The 24,465-nt window shown below is 44.4% G+C and overlaps 1 protein-coding gene across 5 annotated transcripts in view; it reads left to right on the top strand.

Annotated features, from left to right (window-relative positions):
* Window positions 1-24,465, top strand: part of Pccb (propionyl-CoA carboxylase subunit beta) — a 65,854-nt gene that overhangs the window by 1,763 nt on the left and 39,626 nt on the right. For 3 of the 5 annotated variants that reach the window (XM_052718264.1, XM_052718239.1, XM_052718244.1), the window contains exons 2-6: window positions 1,200-1,319; window positions 2,041-2,109; window positions 4,654-4,710; window positions 8,145-8,258; window positions 17,712-17,822. In XM_052718264.1, the coding sequence (XP_052574224.1) occupies window positions 1,200-1,319; window positions 2,041-2,109; window positions 4,654-4,710; window positions 8,145-8,258; window positions 17,712-17,822 (471 nt within the window). The remainder of the gene's footprint in view (window positions 1-1,199; window positions 1,320-2,040; window positions 2,110-4,653; window positions 4,711-8,144; window positions 8,259-17,711; window positions 17,823-24,465) is intronic. The other 2 variants (XM_052718251.1, XM_052718258.1) reach the window with 2 other exon arrangements.

Raw genomic sequence — 24,465 nt, 5'->3', positions numbered from 1 at the left:
ACTTTCCTAAAATAACTAATTTTAAGGGTTTTGTTTGTTTGTTTACTGTGTATATGTGTTGTTTTCTTGGCACAATGGGCTAAGGACTTTATCGAGAGTTGAGGTTTTGGGCGCCTAAGGAGTGGAGACTCTTAGTAGATTGAGGGCTTCAACCTCATCTGTAAGAAGTATTAAATTCTGAGATAGGATCTCATACAGCCCCAGTTGGCCTTGAATTTTCTATGCAGCCAACAATGACCTTGAACTTCTGATCCTCCTGCTACCTCCCCAGTTCTGGGATTATAGGCATTCACTATTGTATGTGTGATACTGGGAATCGAACCTAGGACTTTTGCACATGCTAGGCAAGCTCTCTACTAACTGAACTGTCTCTCCAGCCATTTTCTTTTCTTTCTGTCTTTAAAACAAATGCCCTTCAACCCCAGAAACTCTCCCTTCAAACAAACTCCCCAGCACTCTTTGCCCCCTCCCCCTTTACTCTGCCGCTCCCTGCTATGGGGTCTTGGCTCTGCCGCTATGGCGTCTTTTTTTTTTTTTTTTTTTTTTTGGTTTTTCGAGACAGGGTTTCTCTGTGTAGCTTTGCGCCTTTCCTGGAACTCGCTTTGGAGACCAGGCTGGCCTCGAACTCACAGAGATCCGCCTGGCTCTGCCTCCCGAGTGCTGGGATTAAAGTCGTACGCCACCACCGCCCGGCTCGCTATGGCGTCTTTAAGCTGGGATTCCCATTTAGGCTAGAAGAAGAGAAAGCCCTTGTGAAGGCAGAGGAGAACCCAGTGGTGGTGTCTTGGGGTGGAGGCTGAGAGCTGGAGGGAGGGGTTGTGTCTGGTTGAAGGGTGCCTGTAGCTCTCTGGCTCTCATAAGTCTGCTTTAGTTTCCTCCCTCCTCCTCCTCTTCCTCTTCCTCGTCCTCCTCCAGATTCCACTGCAATCCAGGGGCAGGCTTTCTTTACCCCCACTTGTCCCCACCTGTCCCCCTCCTTTTGATTTACCTTCCACAGGCAGGCAGCTCCCGAGCACCCTGTCTGCCTTGCTTTCCTGACTGAAACAAAGTCTATTACTCTCACCCGTCCACTTCGGGCAGGACAGACAGAACGGAGCCCTTTACATTGGGGTAAAGAGGCGTGTGACCCCGGCCTTCCTGCTAACACGCCTGCCTTAACTTGGTCTGTGATGACATCACCGACTGCTCTTTTGTTGTAGGGAAAGCTAACTGCCAGGGAGCGGATCAGTCTCCTGCTGGACCCTGGCAGCTTCTTGGAGAGTGACATGTTTGTGGAACACAGATGTGCCGACTTTGGAATGGCTGCTGATAAGAATAAGGTATCTTTATTTGTTCCAGTGGTGGTGTGAACACTTCCTGTGGCTTGCTGGCCTTTCCACCAGAGCAAAGAGTCCATATAGCTTTTTTCTCCAGGAATGTGCCACTCTGTCCAGCTCTGCTATGTTTTCTTATGTGTTCCTCTCAGAAGAAGTAGCAGTGGTGGCCCCGGGAACCTCATAGCTATATTACCTTTCTTTTAAAAATGTTTATTTATTCCTTTTGGTGTGCTGGGGATTAAACCCCGCTTTGGTTTTTAGTTTGAACTTTCTTCAATTCAAACCTTAGAAAGTTTGGTGTTTTGTTTGTTTTCCATTAAGGCATGATGCCAACTTCACTATAAAGAAGCATTCAGGCCAGGTGGCGATGGCGTTCACCTTTTTTTTTTTCAAGACAGGGTTTCTCTGTGTAGTTTTGCGCCTTTCCTGGAACTCACTTTGTAGACCAGGTTGGCCTCGAACTCACAGAGATCCACCTGCCTCTGCCTCCTGAGTGCTGGGATTAAAGGCGTGCGCCACCACCCGGCCGGCGTTCACCTTTTAATCCCAGCACTTAAGAGGCAGAGGCAGGCAGATCTCTGTGAGGCCAGCCTGATCTACAGAGCATGTTCCTGGACAGCCAGGGCTACACAGAGAAACCTTGTCTCAAAAAATAAACAAAACAACAACAATAACAAAGAAGTACTTGGGTTTTTTGACCTTTATTTTTTCATTTCCCTGGTAGTTTCCTGGAGATAGTGTGGTCACTGGACGGGGCCGAATCAATGGAAGATTGGTTTATGTCTTCAGTCAGGTATGTCCTAACTCCAGTACGTGAGGCTTTCCTGCAAGGTAGAACCAGGAACAAAATATGCGATAGAAAACAATTTGGGGGAGTAAAATCTTGCTTATAGTTTGGGGCTGTGTGGAGGATCCAGGTACAACCTGAATGGAAAAAAATTGATTCTTAAAAGCACAAGTTGGGGCTGGAGAGATGGTTCAGTGGTTAAGAGCACTGGCTGCTCTTCCAGAGGATCTGAGTTCAATTCCCAGCACCCACATGGTGGCTCACAACCCTCTGTAATGAGATCTGGTGCCCTCTTCTGGCCTGCAGGCATACATGTAGGCAGAACACTGTATACATAATAAATCTTTAAAAAAAAAAAAAAAAGCAGGAGTCCCTGAGCTCTGGAATTTTTTTGAAAGTATCCAAATTTGTGAAGTTCCATCAAGAGAGATGTAGTTGGTGTACACTGAGACCCAAGGTGGACCTTGTGGGCAGAATAAACCTATGTCATATCCAAATTGCTTTTTAAAATTTGCTATTTTATGTATGTGGTTGTTTTGCCTGCAAATATGCCTCTGCACCATGTGTATCCCTCGTGTCTAAGAAGGCCAGAAGAGGGCATCAGAATTCCTGGAACTGAAGTTACAGATGGTTATAAGCACCAGGTTGGTGCTGGGAATCAAACCTGGGTACTCTGGAAGAGCAGCCAGTTTTCTTAACTGCTGTGCTATCTCTCCAGCCCTGAATGTCCAAATCTTAATCTCTAGAAGCTATGTATTGCCTTATATGGTAGAGAAGAATCAAGGTTCTGATCAAGTGACCTTAGGATAGTATGGCCTGGGTTACTCTGGTGGCCTAATGTGATCACAAGGGTCCTTAGAAAGTGGAAGAGAAAAGCTGGGTGATGGTGGCACACACCTTTAATCCCAGCACTTGGGAGGCAGAGGCTGAAGGATTTCTGTGAGTTCAAGACCAGCCTGGTCTACAAAATGAGTTCTAGGACAGCCAGAGCTGTTATACAGAGAAACCCTGTCTCAAAAACGGATAAACAAAAAACAAAACAAAACAAAAACCAGAAGAAAGGTCAGAATAATGCAGTGTGAGGAGGATTCCACATGCTGTGTCAGGCTTTGAAAACAGAGATGAATTCTATGAGAAGAGGAATGGGAGCCATCGCTAGAAGCTTAGGGAAGCCTGAGAGGTCCCAGACCTGTTGACCTTGGTTGTAGTCCAGTGAGGCCCCGAGAGGGAACTTCTACACCACAGAATGTGAGATAATAAAGGTGTGTTGTCTTAAGCCCATGAATTTGAGTTAATGTGTTACAGCAGCAATAGAAACAGGATATTTTGTGTGCTATTTCATAATAGATTTTTCTACTATTGGGTCTGCCAAATGTTGAAGATCACTTTTTTTTTTCCAATTTTTATGAGCTGGCAGGACAAAAATTAATAAAGAAGGTAGCATAGAAATGATAGAACAAAGAATGCTACTGTGTTTTCTGGCCATGATGTCTGACTACTTAAAGCCAGTGCAGAAATTCAAATTCATCGTATTTTTGAGGGCCTTCTCTGCTCATGGAGTAAGTGGGGGTGAGGAAGAGATGGAGATGATGAAGACGGGGCTCTCATTCTGAAGATGCCAATTTTTAGGTAGCATGGGGCAGAACAGGTGGCCACAGACCAGGTAAGAAAGGCTCCAGGCAAATGCTCTGGACTCACAAAGAGGAGTCTTTCCAGTTTGTGGAAGTGAGCAGAGACGAGGCTGAGGCTGGACTCTGGGTGTAATGAGCCAGGCTTTTCATTCTGCTCTCCAGGGTCCTAACACAGGTAGTTTTTCTGGGGTGTTTCTGTTTTTCCAGAAAACTATCCTTCCCTTGGTCATTGGCTGACAGCAAGCTCCATGGATCGGGGAGGAGCTGGCAGGGCTCCTTCAGTACTCAGGCTTCTAATCTCTGGGTTTCATCCTCACTTCTGCCTTCTTCCAGGCCAGTGACCTGAGTCTGGATATTCCAGTTTCTTTAGGGGAATAGCCTTTCTCTTCTCAAGGTGCAGGCGGCGCTGTTTGAGTCCTTGTAATGCAAGCTTACTCCTGTTTTAATGCCCCCACCTTTTCCTTGGTTCCTCCTCGGTTGTTCCCTCTGCAGGTGTGTGTTTCCAGTTCCTCCCTCCCCTCATGAGGTACCTTGCGCTTCCAGTTCCCCTCAGCCAGCCTGCTGCTGTTGTCTTCATGCTTACAGGGTGCCCCTGGTGTGACGCTATCAGACACAGGGACGGGGTGGGCGGGGACTCGGACTGCAGTGTTTGTTTGACACTGGTGGAATCTGAGAACAGGGTTAATCCTGCTTGAGTTATTGCCTCAGAGCTTGGAGTCATTTTTGCCCCTGATCTTACGTAAACTCTAAGATATTAACTATTATCCTAGGGAATAATCTATGAATTAGAGTTTTTTCTGTTTTTCTCAATGTCTGAAATGCCTTTAACAATGGTGAGTTTCCCATTTCTTCCTACTGGGTCTTCAGCTCTGCCTAGTCATTATATTTTACTTGCTGGTTTAATTGTTTTTCTTTTCAGGATTTTACGGTTTTTGGAGGCAGTTTGTCAGGAGCACATGCTCAAAAGATCTGCAAAGTAAGTGTTTAATATTGAAAATAAAGCCAGTGCTTCCGTCAGTTTAGGTGGCACACACTGAGTGTTCTAGGGGTGCAATGAATTGGACTGGGTGTGAGGAATTGCACATTTGTACAAGGTGCGGTACTGACTAGACAGGAGTCTTAGGTCATTTCTTAAATACTTCTGTACTATCTCCTTGACCCTGGTAAAGTCTCTACCCACACTTGTTCTGTTCTCTTCTTCTCCTTCCCCTGCCCATCTTTCCTTAGCTCCTGGTCCCCCACCTTCCCCGACCAAGTGCTGGGATTGTATGTGTGAACCCATCCTATTGGTAACCCTCACATTTCTCCATGCAGAAAATAGCATCTACGATTACAAGGCTTGAGGGCTGGAGAGATGGCTCAGTGGGTATGAGTACCTGGTGTGAAAACAAAAGGACCTGAGTTCAAATCCCCAGCACTTGCATAAAAGCCGAGCATGACCACATATGCCTTTAATCCCAGCTTTGGGGGAATGGGCAGATTCTTGGCAGCTTGCTGACTGGTGGGCCTAATCAGAACAGCAAGCTTTGGGTTCATGGAGAGATCCTGTCTCAAAAAATAAGATTGAGGGTGATAGGGAAGGACACTTGACATTCTCCTCTGGTCTCTGCCTGTGAGGATTGAAAGCATTCAAAAGAATATTGTAATATATGTACTTACTATTATTATTATTTTTTGAGACAGGGTTTCTCTATGTAGCCCTGGCTGTCCTGGAACTCGTTCTGTAGACCAGACTGGCCTCGAACTCAGAGATCCACCTGCCACTCAGAGATCCACCTGCCTCTGCATCCCAAGTTCTAGGATTAAAGGTGTGTGCCACTATGCCTGGTTCATTAATATATGTTCTTATTAATGCATTAAATAATAAGATTTATTAGTGAATCTTATAACTGGTGTAATTCAAAGGAGTCTCGAGTAAACATATTCCTGGATCTCAGCAACTTTACTGTGACAGGAACTTCTGGTTTCTATTAATGGCAGAGGCACATCTGTGTGTTCATAAGTGAAGGAAAGTTGGACATTGGCTAGAGCTAATACAGGTGAAAATGTAAACTTTTTCCAACTCAAGTTCAGAGACCACTGTCTTAGGGTTTTTATTGCTGTGAAGAGACACCATGACCACAGCAACTTTTATAAGGGAATGGCAGCTTACCGTTTCAGAGGTTCAGTCCATTATCATCATGGCGGGGAGCATGGTGGAATGCAAGCAGACATGGTGGTGGAGGAATAGCTGAGAGTCCTACATCTTGCAGGCAACAGGAAGTTGACTGACTTAGTGGGCAGTATTCCAAGCATAGAAAACCTCAAAGCCCACCCCCACAGTGACACACTTCCTCCAACAAGGCCATACCCACTCCAACAAAGACACACCTCCTAATAGTGTCACTTCCTATGAGATTATGGGGGCCAGTTACATTCAAACTACCACAACCACATATCTGTTCATAGCCACCTTGAGATTCTGTGAATCCTAAGAATAGAATTTCATATCTAGGCAGAGAGTCCAGGTGTTAAAATATAAAGAGTAGGACAAAGATTGTATGGTAGTATCTTTTTAAAAAAATATTTATTTTATTTTATTTATTTATTATTTTTGGTTTTTCGAGACAGGGTTTCTCTGTGTAGTTTTGTGCCTTTCCTGGAACTCACTTTGTAGACCAGGCTGGCCTCGAACTCACAGAGATCCGCCTGCCTCTGCCTCTGCCTCCTGAGTGCTGGGATTAAAGTGCGCCACCACCGCCCGGCTTATTTTATTTTATGTGCTTAAGTGTTTGCCTATATGTTTGCCTGTGTACTGTATGTGCCTGGTTCCTGCAGAGGCCAGAAGAAGGTGTTTCATCCTTTAGAACTGGAGTTACAGATGGTTGTGAGCCACCATGTGGATGCTAGGAACTGAATCAGGGTCTTTTGCAAGAGTGAATGCTCTTAACTACTGAGCTATCTTTTAAGCCCCTGCATGAAGGTATTTTAAAAACACTCTAGAGGACTGACTTTAGAGGTCTGTGATAGATTGCTTGCCTAATGTGAGCAGGCTTTAGAGTCAATTCCTAATTCTCCTGATGAAGAAACATGGATACAAACAGAACCCCAAATGCCAATCAAATGAGAAAAGCTCATCTGACACAACCCTGCTAGATTGAGATGATCTGAGGAGTAATGCCAGTGTAGTTGGTGTTTGGAGAATTCTAGATGATGGAAGTAAACGTGCTTTGTCAACTATCTAGGGCTGTAGGGATGTTGCGTATGAAGCTGTCAGACCCAGGAGGAAAATCTGCCACAGTGTACTGGCCTCAGGTTAATGATGGGCCAATGTGCACTTGCATAAACAAACTTCCTTCCATTCTGTCTGCCACCGTTGTTTCGGAGAAATCACTGCGAATAAAAGTGAAGAGAGTCATAGCCCAGGTATGGCATTCTGAGCCTCTAACAATGCAAAACCTGTGGCTTTTGTTAGGTGCCTGGTCCTTCGTCTTCCACAGGGTATCCACAGGGCAAACGTTTTCCAGAAGACACACACAGACACACACATACACACAGAATGAGTGTGAGGTGTGTTGGCCTGTGTGTGTATAGGTACAACACAACTTTTAGGAGCTGGTTCTTGCCTATCATAGTGGGTTCTTGGGGATCTAACTTGGGTCTCACCAGGTTTGTGTGCTAAGTGATTTTGTGACTGGCCTGCCTGACTGGGGTGAATGTTCTAAAGCAGCAGTTCTCAACCTGTGGGTCACAACTCCTTTGGGGGTCGCATATCAGATATCTTGCATATCAGATATTTACATTATGATTCATAACGGTAGCAAAATGAAGTAGCAACGAAATGATTTTATGTTGGGAGTCAGCACAACCTGAAGAACCGTATTAAAGGGTCACAGCATTAGGAAGGTTGAGAACCACTGCTCTAGAGAGGCACCTATGCTCCCCTCTTCAGCTATGGGACTCCAAGAAGTGAAAACTTCTCCAGAGATCTCCTGCCCTGGAGACATCCAGAAGAGCAACTTGTCCCCTGGAGAAAGAGTCACAACCTGTCAGATGACCTTGTAGGAGGGACCAGGAGCTAAATTGGGTCAGGGACCACATCTTATGGGGCTGTTGAGTATTTAAACCCTCCTCATGCCAGGACCCCTGAAGGTGGCTTTGGTGGGGCATGGCTTCTGGATTCCTTTGTCCCTTTTCCTGTGTGGCCACATTCATAAACCCCCTTTTCTGCTTTTCACTATTCATTTGGTTCCTTTAACGGGCTCACTGAGGATGGGTGCTGGGCCTGGCTTGTTGGGGCACGGGCTGTGGGCTCTTAGTGTGGTGACACCATCACCAACCAAGCCATCTCCTTGGCAAAGCAAAATGTTCTGTCATTGCTGTTTTGGTAACCAGAGCAGATGTCTCAGGAGATTTTCTGTGCCGTTTTAGATCATGGACCAGGCCATGACAGTGGGCGCTCCAGTGATCGGGCTGAATGACTCCGGAGGTGCCCGGATCCAGGAGGGGGTGGAGTCCTTGGCCGGCTACGCGGACATCTTCCTGGTGAGAAACCTGTGAATAGGGTGACTTCTGTAAGTGTGTTCTGGTTCCTGTCCCCGCATCGTCCTCTGCCCCACCCGGCCTCTGCAGTGTCGTGTCACTGGCACTGCGGGTGGGATGAGGGGTGGAGGACAGGCCAGACGGCCTGCAGAGCTTGCTCTTTTTGTTTGATAGAGGGCCAATTGTTGGATAAATAATTAGTTCAAGGTCGTTCATGAGGAAAAAGCACTTGGAAGTGTTTTCTTTTTTCTTCCTTTCTTTCTGTCTTTCTTTTTTTGAAGCAAGAAAGACACGGTAAGGAATGTTAAAAGTAAACCCGTTGGCTAGAATTACAATTTTTTAAAAAGTGCTCTTTTTATTTTTTAACATTATGGATTATTATCCAAAGTTTAAACAATAATACAAAGAAGAAAAAAATCTCTTCAAATCAGAGACCCTTGGGAGAACATCGTTCAGATACCTGCATTGTTTGGCTGTCAACTGTATTATGAGAGAGATGGGAAGGGCAGTCTGATAGAGACAAGAGATGGGCACAGTTTCCAGTCAGCCCAGGGCTCTCCTCCCCGCTTTAGAATGACAGATGTCCTGTCCTTGGTCACTGTCCTTCATGATCCAGCAGAACATCTGGGAAATACTCTGAAGCTGTAAGTGTGCATATGTTTCTTGAGAGTCTACCCGACTTTTGTATGTCTTAAACATGCTTTTTAAGCTTTCCTCTCGAGTCCTGAGGTTAACCCACTGTGGGGAACAATAATTCTGTGGTCGTTTGGCCAGTACAGTGAGGCCTGGAAGGTCTTCTGAGGCCACGTTTTAGAGTTTGACTGGGTTTTAGGATATCAGCTGGGACATGTTTATGCTTTGGGGCTTGGTTGCCGCTGTTTCAAGAGCCCGGCCTTAGTGAATTTGAGATCTGTGGTGCTGAGTGAGTTGCTCACGACCCCTGCTTGTCACAGGACCTTGCCATTTACTCCTGCTGTGTTGTTAATGTCTGGTAACTTTTAATTGTGATGCAATTTCAGACTTCATGAGGAACTTGAAACAGTTTTCTGTCCTGTGTCCTTTAACCAGATGTGCTGTCCCCATTCACTGTCTCATTCTCTCCAGAAATACATATTTACCTATTACATTATTTTGAAACATTTGAGGGCAAATTGGTGATATTTTCTTCCTTTAGCTCCGAGTCCTTCATTGTGTATTTCTGGGGAACATTAACCAGAATATAATCGGAAAAGGAGATCTCACCTTGACCTATTATTATCTGTAGTCTTACTAGGCCTCAGTAAAGCCCCTAGTAGCTTCCTTTTCTTCTCTTTCCCCTTTCTCCTCCTTGCCTTCTCTCCTTTCCTCTCCCCCCTCTCCTCCCCTCTCCTCCCCTCCCCTGCCCTCTCCTATCTTTTCCTCCCCTCCCTTCTCTTCTCTCCCCTCTCCTACCTTTCCCCTCTCCCCTTTCTTCTCCTCTTTCCTTAACTTTTGCTCCTGACTAGGAACGAATCCAATTGTTATACCTCTTTAATCTTCTTTCTTTAAAGGTGCTGGCATGGAAGTTGGGTCCAATGAATGCCTTTATCCCCGAGACATCTTTCTAGACTCGCGCCCCCCCCCCCCCAGTGCCCTCCTTTTTAAAAGACAAATATTTCTATATGGTTCACACTTGCCTGGCTCTAGACCCTCCTGTGTCTGCTGAGGTTCCAGGCATATGCCGCCATGCCCAGCTGTTGCCGCCCCCCACTTTGCATTTAGTTGAGTTGGGCCATTTTAGTTCACTTTAATTTTCACCATATTTTATTTTTCTAAAAAATTTGACCTTTGTTATTTGTTTGTTTGTTTATGTATTTATTTGAGAAAGGCCTCTTTCTGTGCAGCCCTCATTGTCCTGGAACTCTCTCTGTAGACCATGCTGGCCTCGAACTCAGAGATCCACCTGCCTCTGCCTCCCAAATGCTGGGATTAAAGGCATGTGCTGCCACCAACACCTGGCCTTAACTTTTAATTTTTATTTTAGACATATGGGTGTTTTGCCTGCATGTATGTTTGTGTACCATGTGTGCACCTGGTGCCTGTGGAGGCCAGAAGAAGATGTTGGATCTCCTGGGTCTAGAGTTATAGATGATTGTAAATTGTCATGTGGGTGCTGGGAATCGAACTTGGGTCCTATGGAGGAGCAACCGATTCTCTTAAGCACTGAACTATCTCTTCAGCCTCTTTTACCATATTTTAAAGTGTCTTTTTCTTAGTGGTTATCTTGGGGCAGGGGGATTACAATCAACATCTTGACTGGTTGGGATGAAAGGAAGTTAGCTTCACCACTATAAGGACATGTTGCTTCTGTATGTCTCCATCATGGTAGATCACGTCTTTATACATGTTGTCTATGTTGGGAGATTGAAAAGACAAATGCACAGAACAATTACAGATTGCAGGAATGCTAGGTCACAAGCTGAAGCACGGCATTGCCGTCTCGTCTCTACCTAGGGAGTTATATTTACCAGTGTTTGTTTTCTCACAGCCTCATGTAGCTGTCTAGTGTCATTTTAGTTCAGACTGAAGAACTACATCGTGTGTTTCTCGTATGATGTCTCAGCTGCCAGTGAGCTCCCTCAGCCTTTGTTATCTGGAAATGTCTTACTCTTCCTTGAAGTTTGGCTTTGCTGGGCGTATAATTCTTGGTTGACAGGTTTTTCTTCAGACACTTGACTGTGTCCCGCTGCCTTCTGGGCTTGACCGTTTACCTTACTGGGGTACCTTGCCAAGGGGAGCTGTGCTGCCCTATTGCTTTCTGTTTCCTTCCTGCTCTGGATCTTTATAGTTTGATTATAATGCGTTTCAGTGAGATGTCTTTGAGTTCATCCTTCTTTGGAGTTTGTTGAGCTTGGATGTGAACATTTGTGTCCTCCATCCAATCTGGGAAGTTTTGGTTCATATTTCTTCAGATATTTGACTGAATCCTTTCTGTTTATCCTGGGTTCCCGTGATATGTATGCTGATGCTTGAAGACTTCCCACAGTTCCCTCAGGCTTTGTTCATGTTTTCATTTTCTCAACATGGGTGACTTTTTAGTGGGTTTATATTCAGGTTCCCAGATCCATTGTTTTCTGTGATTAAATCTGCCACAGAACCAACTAATGAGTGTTTCATTTCATTTATTCTTTAGAATTTCTATCATTTCATTTATTCTTTAGAATTTCTGCTTATTTGTTTTAAATTTTCTGTTCATGCTATCCTTATTTTGTCCAGTGTTTTTCTGATTTCCTTGCATTCTTTTTCCATGTTTATTATTATTATTTAGTCCATCGAACATATTTAGGACAGCTACTGTAGCATCTATGACTAATTTCCATGTGTGGGTTTCCTCATCTTTGTTTTCTGTCAGATTCTTTAGTTTTTCCCAAGAATGGCTGCACCTGTTTACTTGTTTTATGATGTGTAATTTGTTGTTGAATAGTAGAAATTGAGAGTATTCTATCTGGTAACATGCTTTTGTTTTTCTCCTTTGAGGCAGGGTCTCATGTAGTTCAGGGTGGCATTGAACTTACTATGTAGCTGAGGATGGCTTTGAACCTTCTGCCTCTCAAGTGCTGGATGATAGGCATGCACGGTCTTAGTTAGGGTTTCTATTGCTGTGAAGACACACCATGACCACGGCAACTCTTATAAAGGTAAACCATTTAATTAGGGTGACTCACTTACAGTTCAGAGGTTTATTAGTCCATTATCATCATGATGAGACATGGTACTAGAGCTTTGAGTCCTTACATTCTTGACTCAGAGGCAACAGGAAGTGGTCTATCTTCCTGGGCATGGCTTAAGCATACATGAGACCTCAAAGCCCGCCTTGTTGGAGGAAGTGACTCACTTCCTCCAACAAGATCACACCCACTCCAACAAGGCTATACATCTTAATAGTGCCACTACCTTTGGGGGCCATTTTCTTTCTAACCATTACAACCACCATGCCTAGTTTTCTGGTAACTTACAAATTGGATTCTTTCAGTCTTCAGGGACTACTGATCTTTACTAGTTGAGTGTGGGATCTGTCTGTGACTTTCCTAAGCTATTTTTGTAAAATGCACGTTGCTCTGTGGTTGTGGTGTTACTTTTCTCAGTGCCATGACAGATTACCTGACAAAGGCACCTTGGAAGGGAGGGTTTGTTGGCTCACAGTTTCAGGGTGTGGTCTGTTGTGAGGAGGACATATTGGCTGGTCACTTGCTATCTGCAGTCAAGAAGCAGAGAGAAATGAAAGCTGCTGCTCACACCCTTCTGCTGTGTTGTTTAATTCAGCCCAGGATGCCAGCCCATATGAGGGTGCCTGTATTTAAAGTGGGTTCCCACTTCAACCCGGCCAGGAACTCCCTCTCATGCATGTCCAGAGTTTGCCTCCTACAAGATTCTGGTGGCGCACGCCTTTAATCCCAACACTGGGGAGGCAGAGGCAGGCGGCTCTCTGTGAGTTCAGGGCCAACCTGGTCTACAAAGCGAGTTCCAGGATTACCAGGGCTGTTACAGAGAAAAACCGTGTCTTGAAAAAACACGACAGAACAGATGTTCTTAGGTCTCATAATGGGCAAGGGTGGGAACAAACTGCCATTTTCACTTGTCCTTGGGAAACTGAGTCCATCTGAATTTAAAGAGAGGCTGCCTCTGTGCTGGCCCTGCAGCCTTCAGAAGCAGCAGTCCAGCGTAGTGCAATACAAGTCCTGGCTGGAGATGTGGCACAGTGGTAGAGTGCTTGCTCAGGATGGATCCCCAGAACAGATGGAGCACCTCAGAACAGAAACACAGCCCTGACTTGAGGATGAGGTCTTTGTCGCCCGTCCTCTAGTGCCAGCTAGCCACAGTAGGTATATGGGTTGTCGTATCATGGTTATTTGGTATGGCTGGGGGAAGGTAGCAGCTCGTCACGTGAAATTTACCTGCTTCTTCCTTCTTGATCCTTCAAGCATTCAACTAGACTCCAGAGTTCCAAAATAGGCACTTCCAACAGTCCTGTGGCTAAAGTTGTTTTATTCAGTTTCCTAGAGCTTTCTCTTGTGTTGTCTATGATATCACTTGCTGTGTCCTGTTGGTCTGTGTCCTGTGGTCTGTGACCTATTGGTCTGTGACCTATTGGTCTGTGTCATGTTGGTCTGTGTCCTGTTGGTCTGTGTCCTGTTGGTCTGTGTCCTGTTGGTCTGTGACCTGTTGGTCTGTGTTCTGTTGGTCTGTGACCTGTTGGTCTGTGTTCTGTTGGTCTGTGACCTGTTGGTCTGTGTCCTGTTGGTCTGTGTCCTGTTGGTCTGTGTCCTGTTGGTCTGTGACCTGTTGGTCTGTGTCCTGTTGGTCTGTGACCTGTTGGTCTGTGACCTGTTGGTCTGTGTTCTGTTGGTCTGTGACCTGTTTGTCTATGTTCTGTTGGTTTGTGACCTGTTGGTCTGTGTCATGTTGGTCTGTGACCTATTGGTCTGTGTCTTCTTGGTTAGTCTGTGTCATTTCTGGCTAGTTGGATCGCTTGAGCCATGAGTTTGAGACTAGTCTGGGGCACATAGTGAGATCTGTTTAAAAAACAAACCACTTTATACCAAGAGAGCCATATCCCAAGCCTGTAGCTCCTATTTTGAATATTTTTTAGTGTACTTTTAAAATTTCTTCATGTTCCTTTCTTTTCTTCTTAGGGTGGAGCGTGGGGAGCAAGGCCTTGTTAAATTGCCTAGGTTGGCTTCAAACTCCTAATCTTCCTGTCTCAGCTTCCAGAATTCTGGGATTATAGGCATGCTCTATCATGCCTGCCAAAAAAAAAAAAAAACTTCATTAAAAGATAAGTAAGAGCTGGCCAGTGGTGGCTCACGCTGTAGACGAATTGTTAAACAGTCTTATTAAATAAAAAACACAGAGCCAGAAATTAGGGTTAAAGCCTGAGAGAGATCAGAGGAATAGGAAAAGCCACAAGCTAACCTCACCTCACCAACACCTCAGTCTCAAAAGAGACCTACTTCCTGTATACATTGCCTATATGCCTTTCTATTCTGCTATCTCATTTGCTGTCTGTCCAGCTACATCACTTGCTCTTCCTGCCCAGCTCTGTCATTTCTTGTCTGTCTGTACAGACTTCCAGACCTCTATGGTTAGTGCTGGAATTAAAGGCATGTGTCACCAGACTTGGCTCTGTTCCCCAATGTGGCCTTGAACTCACAGAGATCCAGATAGATCCCTGCCTCCCAAGTGATAGGATTAAAGGCGTGTGCTACCATTGCCTGACTTCTATGTTTACTTATAGTGGCCGGCTTTTTCCTTTGATCCTCAGATAAATTTTATTTGGGGGACACAGTATATTGGGGGACACAATACATCACCACAGCACACTTGTAATCCCAACACTCATCGGCAGGTGGATCTATATGCAGCCTGCTCTACATAGCAAGTTCCAGGATAGCCAGGACTACACTGAGAAACCCTGTCTCAAAAAACAAAAACAAAAAAAATATAAATAAGTGTAGCTGAAGTTTTCTTGTATCCACCCGGCTCCTGCAGCTGCTCAGATCCAAGTAAACACACAGAGACTTATATTACTTATAAACTGTATGGCTGTGGCAGGCTTCTTGCTATCTAGTTCATATCTTAAATTAACCCATTTCTGTAAATCTATATCTTGCCACATAGCTTGTGGCTTACCCGTATCTTTACATCTTACTTCTCATGGCGGTGGCAGCTGGCAGCATCTCCTGACTCAGCCTTCCTTCCTCTTCCCAGAATTCTCCTTGTCTGCTTATCCCACCTATACTTTCTGCCTGGCTACTGACCAATCAGCATTTTATTTATTAACCAATCAGAGCAACACATTCACAGCATACAGAGCGATATCCACAGCAAGTAAGCATACAAAATAATAGTTGTTTCTCCTCCTTCCCCCTACCCCAGTCTTGACATGGCCTTATGTAACCTAGGCTAGCTTAGAACTCCTGAGCCTTTTGCCTTCATCTCCCAAGTGCTGGTACCACACCTAGCTTAAAATATTTTCCTACATGTATATCATTGTATTTTGCTTACATTAATCTCCACCACGTTGTAACTGGATTTTTTTTTTTTTTTTTTTTTTTTTGGTTTTTCGAGACAGGTGGATTTTTTTTTGAGTGTTCAATGATTGCTTCTAGGTTGTAACAAGTATGTAACACAATCTCTTAAAAAAATCATTGAATTTATTTATGTGCACACATGTGTGTGCCCGCACATGCACACATGTGAAGGTGAGAGGACAGCCTATGGGAGTGACTTCTGTATGTCTATCATGGGGTCCTGAGGATGGAGTTCAAATAGACAACTTCATGGCTAGTACCTTTACTCACTGAGCCATCTCACCAGCCCTCATCAGAATCTGTTTCAAATTAATAGTGGGAAGACAGTGACTTTGCTTCAATATACCTCTCTTTGTTCCTGTGTGTGTTTGTGTGTGTGTGTGTGTGTGTGTGTGTGTGTGTGTGTGTGAAGTTATGAGCTTTATGACAGTGTTATAATTATTACTTTATTTGTTCTTTATTTTTTAAACAATTATTTTTAAGGCTGTGTGTGTCTAAGTCTGCCATATGTATACAGGTGCCTATGGAGGCCAGAAGATGGTATAGTGTAGCAAGCTTTCTTGTCAGACTATCTTTGGATCACCAGCCCACAAATAACAACACAGACTTCTTATTAATTATGAAAGCTTGGCCATTAGCTTAGGCTTGTCCTTGTATCTCTTATAACTTAACCTGCTTTTATTAATCTATTATGGTATGCCAAGAGGCTTGGTTACCTCTACTCTGTAGTGTATGTTCGACCTCTTCAGTGTCTCCCTGGTATCTTCTGCATGCCTAGATTCCTTCTCTTCCTTTCTCTCCCCAGAAATCCTGCCTATCCTCTCCTGCCTAGCTATTGGCTGTTCAGCTTTTTATTACACCAATCACAGCAACGTATCTCCACATAGTGTACAAAAATCCCACAACAGTGGAGGATCCCCAGGAGTTATAGGCTGTTGAAAGTCTCCTTATGTAGGTGCCATGATCTGAATTCAGCAAATGCTCCTAACTGCTGAGCCATTGCTCCAGTCCCAAATTAAGAATTTTATTCAATATTTTATTTATTTGTGTGTGTCTGTACAGTTGTGCATCTCCATGGCGACGACCTGTGGAGGTCAGAATACAGCCCCAGCTGTTAGTCCTTTCTTTCCACCTTGTTTTAAGACAGAGTGTCTTATTGCTCCCTCCTGTGTATTTCAAGGTAGCTGGCCCATGAGCTTGTGGGAATCCCCCTGCCTCTGCCTCCCGTCTTGCTGTAGAAGTGCTGGGACCACGGACGTTGAAGCAGTTCCATCTGGCTTTGGGTCCTGGAAATCTGAGCTCCGGTTCTCATGTTTGCAGTTACCCACTGGGCAATCTCCCCAGCCTCCAGCATGTGGTTTTTAATCACAGGCTGTTTTTGGTTTTTTATGATCTCAATTGCTTCTTGAGGATTTGGGTTGTTGTCTCCTGTTACTTCCTTTTCCTTCAAGTGTCATCCTGCGCTGGTCTGGTGCTGGGGGAAGCCTTAATTAAAAACGCTAGACTCAGGTGTCTTAATTTTGTTTAGTGTTCAGCTTTTTCTCCTCCCTTCTTTCTCTTGGATAGATAGGAAACAGGGTCTTTCAATGTAACTCAGACGAGCCTTGGACTCACTATGTAGCTCAGGCTGTTCATGACCTAGACCTTGTAGCATAATCCTCCTGCCTCAGCTTCCCAAGTGCTGGGGTTGAAAGCATGAGCCACCATTCCTGGTTTGCTCAGCAGTTTTTTTAAGCATAAACATTTTGTTCACAGATAGTTCATTTTTTGGATACTTGTTTTTGATAACTTCTAGTTTTATAGTCATTTTTTAAGGGATTTTCCAAACTCGGGTCTGCTGTAGCTAGAAGTCCATCTACTTACCTGTTATTTTTGCTGAGAAGAGATGACTTCTATGTTGTAGCCCATGGTTTAGGACTTGAGGCTTTTATCTCTTCATAACACCTTTGTCCTCGTCACCACCAACAAGCCTTGTTGAGGAGGAGAGATACTGAAGATCACTTAAGTGACACCTGCCTTTGTAGCCTTGTTTCTACGGACCCGACATGACTTGTGGGTGCTCAGCATAGAGGCCAGGGCTACTTGCAGGGCGAGTGCTGGCCGCTTCTCCCTGGCGGCTCTGTGCACATTGGGTGCTGGACCTGAGGGAAAGTGGGGCCTATAGCACACATCCTGGTGGACACTTTGAATCACTCTTTGTTTCAGAAAGTGACACATTAACCATCCATTATGGGGACAAATTGCACACATAATTTTGGAAGCACTTTACTGATTAGATCTTTTGCCTCCTGCATGGAGATACCTGTGGAAGCAAAGCAAAACTCGGTTTTATTGTTGGCTTTCTCTTCCTGCAGATAACTTGATGAGTACTTCTGTAACCAAGTGCTTTGCATTTCTGTGTTGGCAGAGGAATGTCACCGCATCCGGAGTCATCCCTCAGATTTCTCTGATCATGGGCCCATGTGCTGGTGGGGCCGTCTACTCCCCTGCCCTAACAGACTTCACATTCATGGTTAAGGTAAGAAAGCCGTGCCTGTTTTTGGTGCCCTGAGAGTCCTGCAGCTCCCATGCAATAAACCTAATGCCTGACCCAGATCTCGGTCCTTATCTGAGTTCTCATTGGTGTTTGGTGGAGCGGAGATAAGCTCTGAGTGGAGGGAAGGTTTGGCACAGGATCTGTAGTGTTTGAGGAAGGTGCTTGTGGACTCTGTGGTCTTACTTGTGATCTGAATTGCAAATGGGTTCACATAATCAGAAGATCCCTGTCCTTTGCCCAGACTGATGGCTGTTTACTGACTAGGGATCCCTTGGGAGGGTCTGCTGTGGTCTGCTTTATTGGCAAGTGGCTCCCTATGGCCCGTGTTTCTTTCTTCACTTCTTTGCCTTTTTGTAATGGTAATGGAGAAATTTGATCTCCAACTTCAGTTTGAGAGGTGTATGTCAACGTGTCTCCTGGTTTTAACATAAGGGGATTTTAAATGATTTTTATTATTTATTTATTTGGGTTTTTCGAGATCAGGTTTCACTGTGTAGCCCTGACTGTCCTGGAACATTGCCGGGATCAAAGGTGTGTGTCATTACTCCCGGCATGATTTTTACTTTATTTTACTTTTTGAGGTTAATTTTTGAGACAGGGTCTTACTGTGCCACCTTGGCTGGTCTGGAACTCACCATGTAAAACAAGCTGGCCTGGAACTCACAGAGATCAGCCTGCCTCTGCCTCCTGAGTGCTGGGACTGAAGGTATATACCACCATGCCCAGATAAAAAAAAATTTTTTTTTCTTTTTTGAGACAGAGTTTCTCTGTGTAGCCCTGGCTATCCTGGAACTCAATTTGTAGACCAGACTGGCCTCGAACTCAGAGATCCACCTGCCTCTGCTGGGATTAAAGGTGTGTGCTACTACCACCTGGCTGTGATAAATTGTTTTTAGATGAAATCCTCTTGAAATTATATGTGGGTAACTATCCTAAATCTGATTGTTAAGATAGAACTGTTAAGATTGGTAAGATTATTAAGATAGGTTGATTTTTTTTTTAATGTTCAAAAGATGAGCAATAAATACATGGCAGAGAACGGCTGAGGGGAAAAGTAATGGTAGTTACTTAGTGTGAGGGGACAATTCCAGAGGGAATGTGACCGGGCACATTGTTCTCAAGGGCAGTGTGGCAGTTGGAATGCAAAGTTCCCAACGCGCCCCTCTTGCCCTGCACCTCCATTCCTAGTGACAATTGAAAGCATTCTTTTTTTTCTTTTATTGAAAATAGATTTTTAAAAATACAGTCTATTCTGCTTTTGATTTCCCGTCCCTCTCCTCCCAGCGCCTCCCTTCATCCCGCCACATCTGGAGCCATTCCCTTTCAGTCTCGTTAGAAAACAGGCATCTAAGAGATAATAATAAAATAAAATTGACCAAATTGAAATAGGACAAAACACACAAGAAACAGATACAGACACAGAGATACACTGGTTCGCACGCCCAGGAGTCCCATAAAAACACAGTACTGGAAGCCATAATAGACATGTAAAGGACCTGCAGGGTGTAGATAGATAGACAAATAAATAAACAAATAAATAATTAAAAAAGAGAGGATCTGAGGGACAAAGCCCTCACACGACATTATGAGACAAAGAACTTGTCTTCCTCCCCCACCCCCCATTTAGTCTCCCTTCGCGACTTCGGATGATTTTCTTTTCTAGTTCCATCATTTGTCTGTGAATTTCATTTTTTCCATTTTTTTATAATGGCTGAGTAATATTCCATTATAAAAAATGTACCACATTTTTTAGTCCATTTACCTGTTGACAGACATCCAGGTTGTTTCCAATTTCTGGCTTTTATGAATAGAACAGCAGTGAACATGGCTGAGCAAGTATCTCTGTGGTAGGATGATTGTCTTTTGGGTTTATGCCTAAGATTTATACCTGGATCTTTTTTTTTAATTATTTATTTGTTTTTATTTTATGTACATTGGTGTTTTGCTTGCAGGTATGTCTGTATGAGGGCATTGGATCCCCTGGGACAGGAGTTACAGACATCTGTGAGCTGCCATGTGGGTGCTGGGAATTGAACCTGGGTCCTCTGGAAGAGCAGCAGTGCTCTTAACCATTGAGCCATCTCTCCAGCCCTACCTGAATCTTTTTTGTTTTGTGTGTTTGTTTTGTTTTGTTTTGAGACAGGGTATTTCTGTGTAATAGCTCTGGCTGCCCTGGAACTCACTCTGTAGATCAGGCTGGCCTTGAATTCAGAGATCCGCCTGCTTCTGCCTCCCAAGTGCTGGTATTAAAGGCGTGCGCCACCACCACCACCACCCAGCTGACTAGATCTGAAGGTAGACTGATTCCCATCTTCCTCAGGAACTGCCACACTGATTTCCATAGTGGCTGTACAGTTTTGCAATCCCACCAGCAATGAAGGATTGTTCCCCTTACTCCACACCTTTGACAGCATGAGCTGGCATTTGTTATTGATCTTAGCCATTCTGACAGGTGTAAGATGAAATCTCAAAGTAGTTTTGTTTTGCATTTCCTTGATGATTAGCTATTTTGAACATTTCAAGTGTTTCTCCACCATTGGAGTTTCCTCTTTTGAGAATTCTGTTTAAATCTGTACTCCATTTTTTAATTGGGTTGTTTTCTTGATACCAGTTTCTTGAGTTCTTTATATATTTTGGGTATTAGTCCTCTACTGGATGTGCAGTTGGTAAGTATCTTTTCCCATTCTGTAGGCTGCTACTTTGTACAAACTATGGTGTCCTTTGCTGTGTAGAAGCATTTCAGTATTATGAGGTCCCATTTATTAGCTGTTGATCTTAGTACGTATGCTAACAGTTCTGTTCAGAAAGTCTTTTCCTGTGCCAGTGAATGATTGAAAGCATCTTAATGGGGCTTGGATGTAGGTCGTTGGTCATACATAAAGCCCTAGGTTGAACACCTAGCCCTGCATAAATGGGGCTCAGCAGCACATGTATGCAACCCCACAGGAGGTAGAGGCAGGAGGATTGAAGTCCGAAGGCATCCTTGGCTACCTAGTGAGTTTGAGGTTAGCTAAGTGCTGGAATTAAAGGCATCTACCACCTCGAGGCTTAGGGGATAAGAAGTCTTAAGAAAAAAATAAACATTCTGTGAATGAAGTATAATGAGGAGAGTCCACAAGTGCTGAGCTATATTACATGAACCATTTCATTCATAAGTAAGTAGAGCAAAGACCATCAGACAGGAAAAGAATTGAGTTACATATCTAGATATATGGGACACTTATTTTATGATAAAGAGACAGTTCTAGGGACTGGCTCAGTTGGTAAAGTACTTGCTGTGCAAACACAAGGATCTAAGTTTGGATATTCATCATTCATAAAAAGCTGGGCACAGTGCTGATCACTTGTAACCTAGCATTGGGGTGGTAGAGCAAGATTCCATGGAGTTTGCTGGCCAACCAGACTAGCAAGATCTGCAAACTTCAGTCCAGTTTCAGTGAGAGACCCTGTCTAAAAATACAAGGTGGAGAAGCAATCGAGGAAGAAATTCAATGTCAACTTCTGGCTTACAAACCTGTGGACTCACGTGTGTGTGTGTGTGTGGAGGGTGGGTGCACACACATACACACACCACACATGTGTGCACACACATATACTACAAGCACATATATAAACATATATACACAGATGATGTTCTATTCAGGGTCATTTCTAATATCAACACAGTACCTGCATGTTAGCTCCAGTCAGTATCCCTCCGCAGTTGGTCTCAGTACTCTCTCTGACCCATGGGATGCCATGCTCCTGGTTTTCCTCTGCTGTCCCTTGCCTTATTCCTTTAGTGACTATCAGGTCTTCTGATTTCAGATGCTGTCCTCAAATGTGTTCCCCAGGATTCACTCACTTTCATAACAACTTTCCCTTTTGGACCTTAGTGGATGTCTCACACTTAGCAGGCTTTGATACCTCCTCCCCATCTGTCCACCCTCCAGGGCTCAGGTCACACACTGGAACAACAGGGAGGGCTGATGTTTTTCCTTCACATCATAGCATCCTAGTGACTTCACCTGGAGATGTGACCCAGAGTATAATCAGATTGCATTAGTACTCCTTTGCTTTGACCAAGGGTATCATTTCCCACCTGGAGATGTGACCCAGAGTATAATCAGATTGCATTAGTACTCCTTTGCTTTGACCAAGGGTATCATTTCCCACCTGGATTATTGTAGAATCCTGGCTGCCTTGAACAAAAGGAATGTCTGCTGGTCAGCCAGTCAGACTACCCTCATCCCCAGAACGGCTGTTGGAGCATCCCATAGATGCCTTGAGAAAAGCACACAGTGATGAGGGCTGACCGCTGGTTCCTCAAGGTGCAACCTCAGCTAGGACTGTTTCAAATAGTTTGTATGAGACTTCTTGCTGCCATCAACCCTGTTGAACTCTAGATGACTCTGGCCTAACAGTGGGACTGCTGTGATGTGTGCAGATGTCCCTTCTCTGGTTCAGCGGAAACAGGTTGTTGCCTGGGCGATGACACCCTCCCAAGCTGTCTCCTCTGATGCTGCAGCCTGAGGCCCAATAAACAGCTTCTCTTAAGTTGTTTCTCCTCACCTTTTGGTGCTGTGGGGAGAGCTGAAAACCCAGTGGTTAAGAGCACTTACTTCTCTTCCACAGGACCCCAGTTCGGTTTCTGGCATTCATGTCAGGCGGCTCACAACTGCTTGTGACTCCAACTCCAGGGAATCTAACACCCTCTTCAGGCTTCTGTGGGTACCTGCACACATGTGGCCTACACACACACACACACACACACACACACACACCCCTTGTGGCAGTTGAATAGTTTTTGTAGTCGGTGGTGAAGTAAGGAAGACAGAGCTGTAGGTGCTGAGTGTCAAAGGCTATCGAGTCAGTGGGCAGGCTCTGCTTACTGGAAGAGTTCCAGAGCCTTTAAGGTCAAGAGTCAGACCGGAGGCCCTGAGCTATGACACTGACCAGTGTCAGAGGCTGAGGAATCCCAATTCCTACATCTGCTCAAAGGCTGCAATTATGCTAAGGAACCCCAACTCCCTCAGCCCACAGGGCTGTTGAGCTAAGAGGCCTGTTACCAGAGGCCTGCATCAGAGCTGTAAAGGTAGGGTACCACCTGTTGCTGATTCCCCCACTTCCTTGTTCTTCAACTTGCTTCTGTCACATGCTGAGGGACACTGCAGCTGCAAACGAACAGCCCTTGGGGAACTCCTTCTTGCCTGCCATGATTTCTATCTGGGCAGAGTAAAAGAACCCAGCCAGCTGATTGGTGACGTAATCACCCTTGTCAGAGATCATTTGACTGTAGAGGTGGGGGTTTAGTTCTGGGCTATCTGTTTTCCCTCGTTGGCATATACTGTTTTGATTACCATTAAGACAGAATAAGGTTTGAAATCAAGAAGTGTGGGTTGGATGTTGTGACACACATTTTAATTCCAGCACTTGGGAGGCAGGTGGATCTCTGAGTTCAAGGCCAGCCTGTCTACAGAGCGAGTTCTAGGACAACCAGAGATACACATGAAAAACCCTGTTTTGGAAACTTAAAAAAAAAAAGTGTGGGACCTTAAACTTTGTTCTTGGTCAGGATTGTTTTGGCTATCTGAAGATCTGTGAAGGTTCCATGTTAGTTTTAGGATGGGTTTTCTGTTTCCATTTAGCCTCACTGGGGCTTAGCTTGGGGACACATTGACTCTGCATGTTGCTTTTGACAGTATTTACAACTGACTAGAGTGTAGCTTCTAGTGTTGGCTCACACCTGTAATCTCAGAACTCAGGATGCTGAGACAGGAGGATTACTGTAACTTCAAGGCCAGCCTGGTTTATATGGTAAGTATTGGACTAGCCAAGGCAATGTAATGTAACATGAACCTATCTCAAAAACAACAAAACAAAAAAAGTGTTAATTTTATTGATCTTTTCAAAGACCAGTTCTTGGTTTTGGGGTGTGTGTGTGTGTGTGTGTGTGTGTGTGTGTGTGTGTGTGTGTGTTGTTTTCTTTCTGTTCTTCTATTTTCTTTCTTCAGATAGTTTTAGGTTTCGGTATCCCCCCCCAGTCCCCCCCCCCTCCGTCTCCCCACAGTTTTTCGAATGTAAAATTGTCTTGAGGCCTTTTTCAGTGTGGTTCCTCTTGACTACACCTGCACTGTGCTCTATGAATCTTGGTATAGTTTTGTTTTCCACTGTTTCAACATCATTTCTAACTTCTCCTGTGATTCCTTCTTTAGCTCATTGATCTTTTTTTTTGCTTAATTTTTAAATGTTGTGAATTTTCTGTTTTTGCTGCTGTTCTTTGCAGTTTCATTCCATTATGATTGATTTCAATCTTATGAAATTGATGTAGCTATATATTGTGGCAAACAGTTTACTTAGTACAATGTTGGTCTATTTAACAGTATCTCAGGCTCTTAGCCCAATAATGTCCCATGTAGTTTTTTCTTTAGTACAGGAACCATTTTTGGGGTCACAAACTGTCTTTGGATGACACATCCCCTTGATCTCCCTTGGCCAACAGTTAGACTTTATTGGTCATGATGTTGATCATTGTTATTTTTTCTTATGTGCTGGGGATTGAACTCAGGGCCTTGAACACACTAGGCAGAGGGAGGCAGTGCCTCTGAGGTATAGCCCAAATCCTGAGTACTGGCATTTTTGAAGG

The sequence above is a fragment of the Peromyscus californicus genome, unplaced genomic scaffold, assembly GCF_007827085.1.
Source record: "Peromyscus californicus insignis strain IS unplaced genomic scaffold, ASM782708v3 Scaffold_11__1_contigs__length_118956290, whole genome shotgun sequence".
NCBI lineage: Eukaryota > Metazoa > Chordata > Mammalia > Rodentia > Cricetidae > Peromyscus > Peromyscus californicus.
The sequence above is the reverse complement of the archived record's forward strand: the minus strand, read 5'-3'. Positions and strand labels throughout refer to the sequence as shown.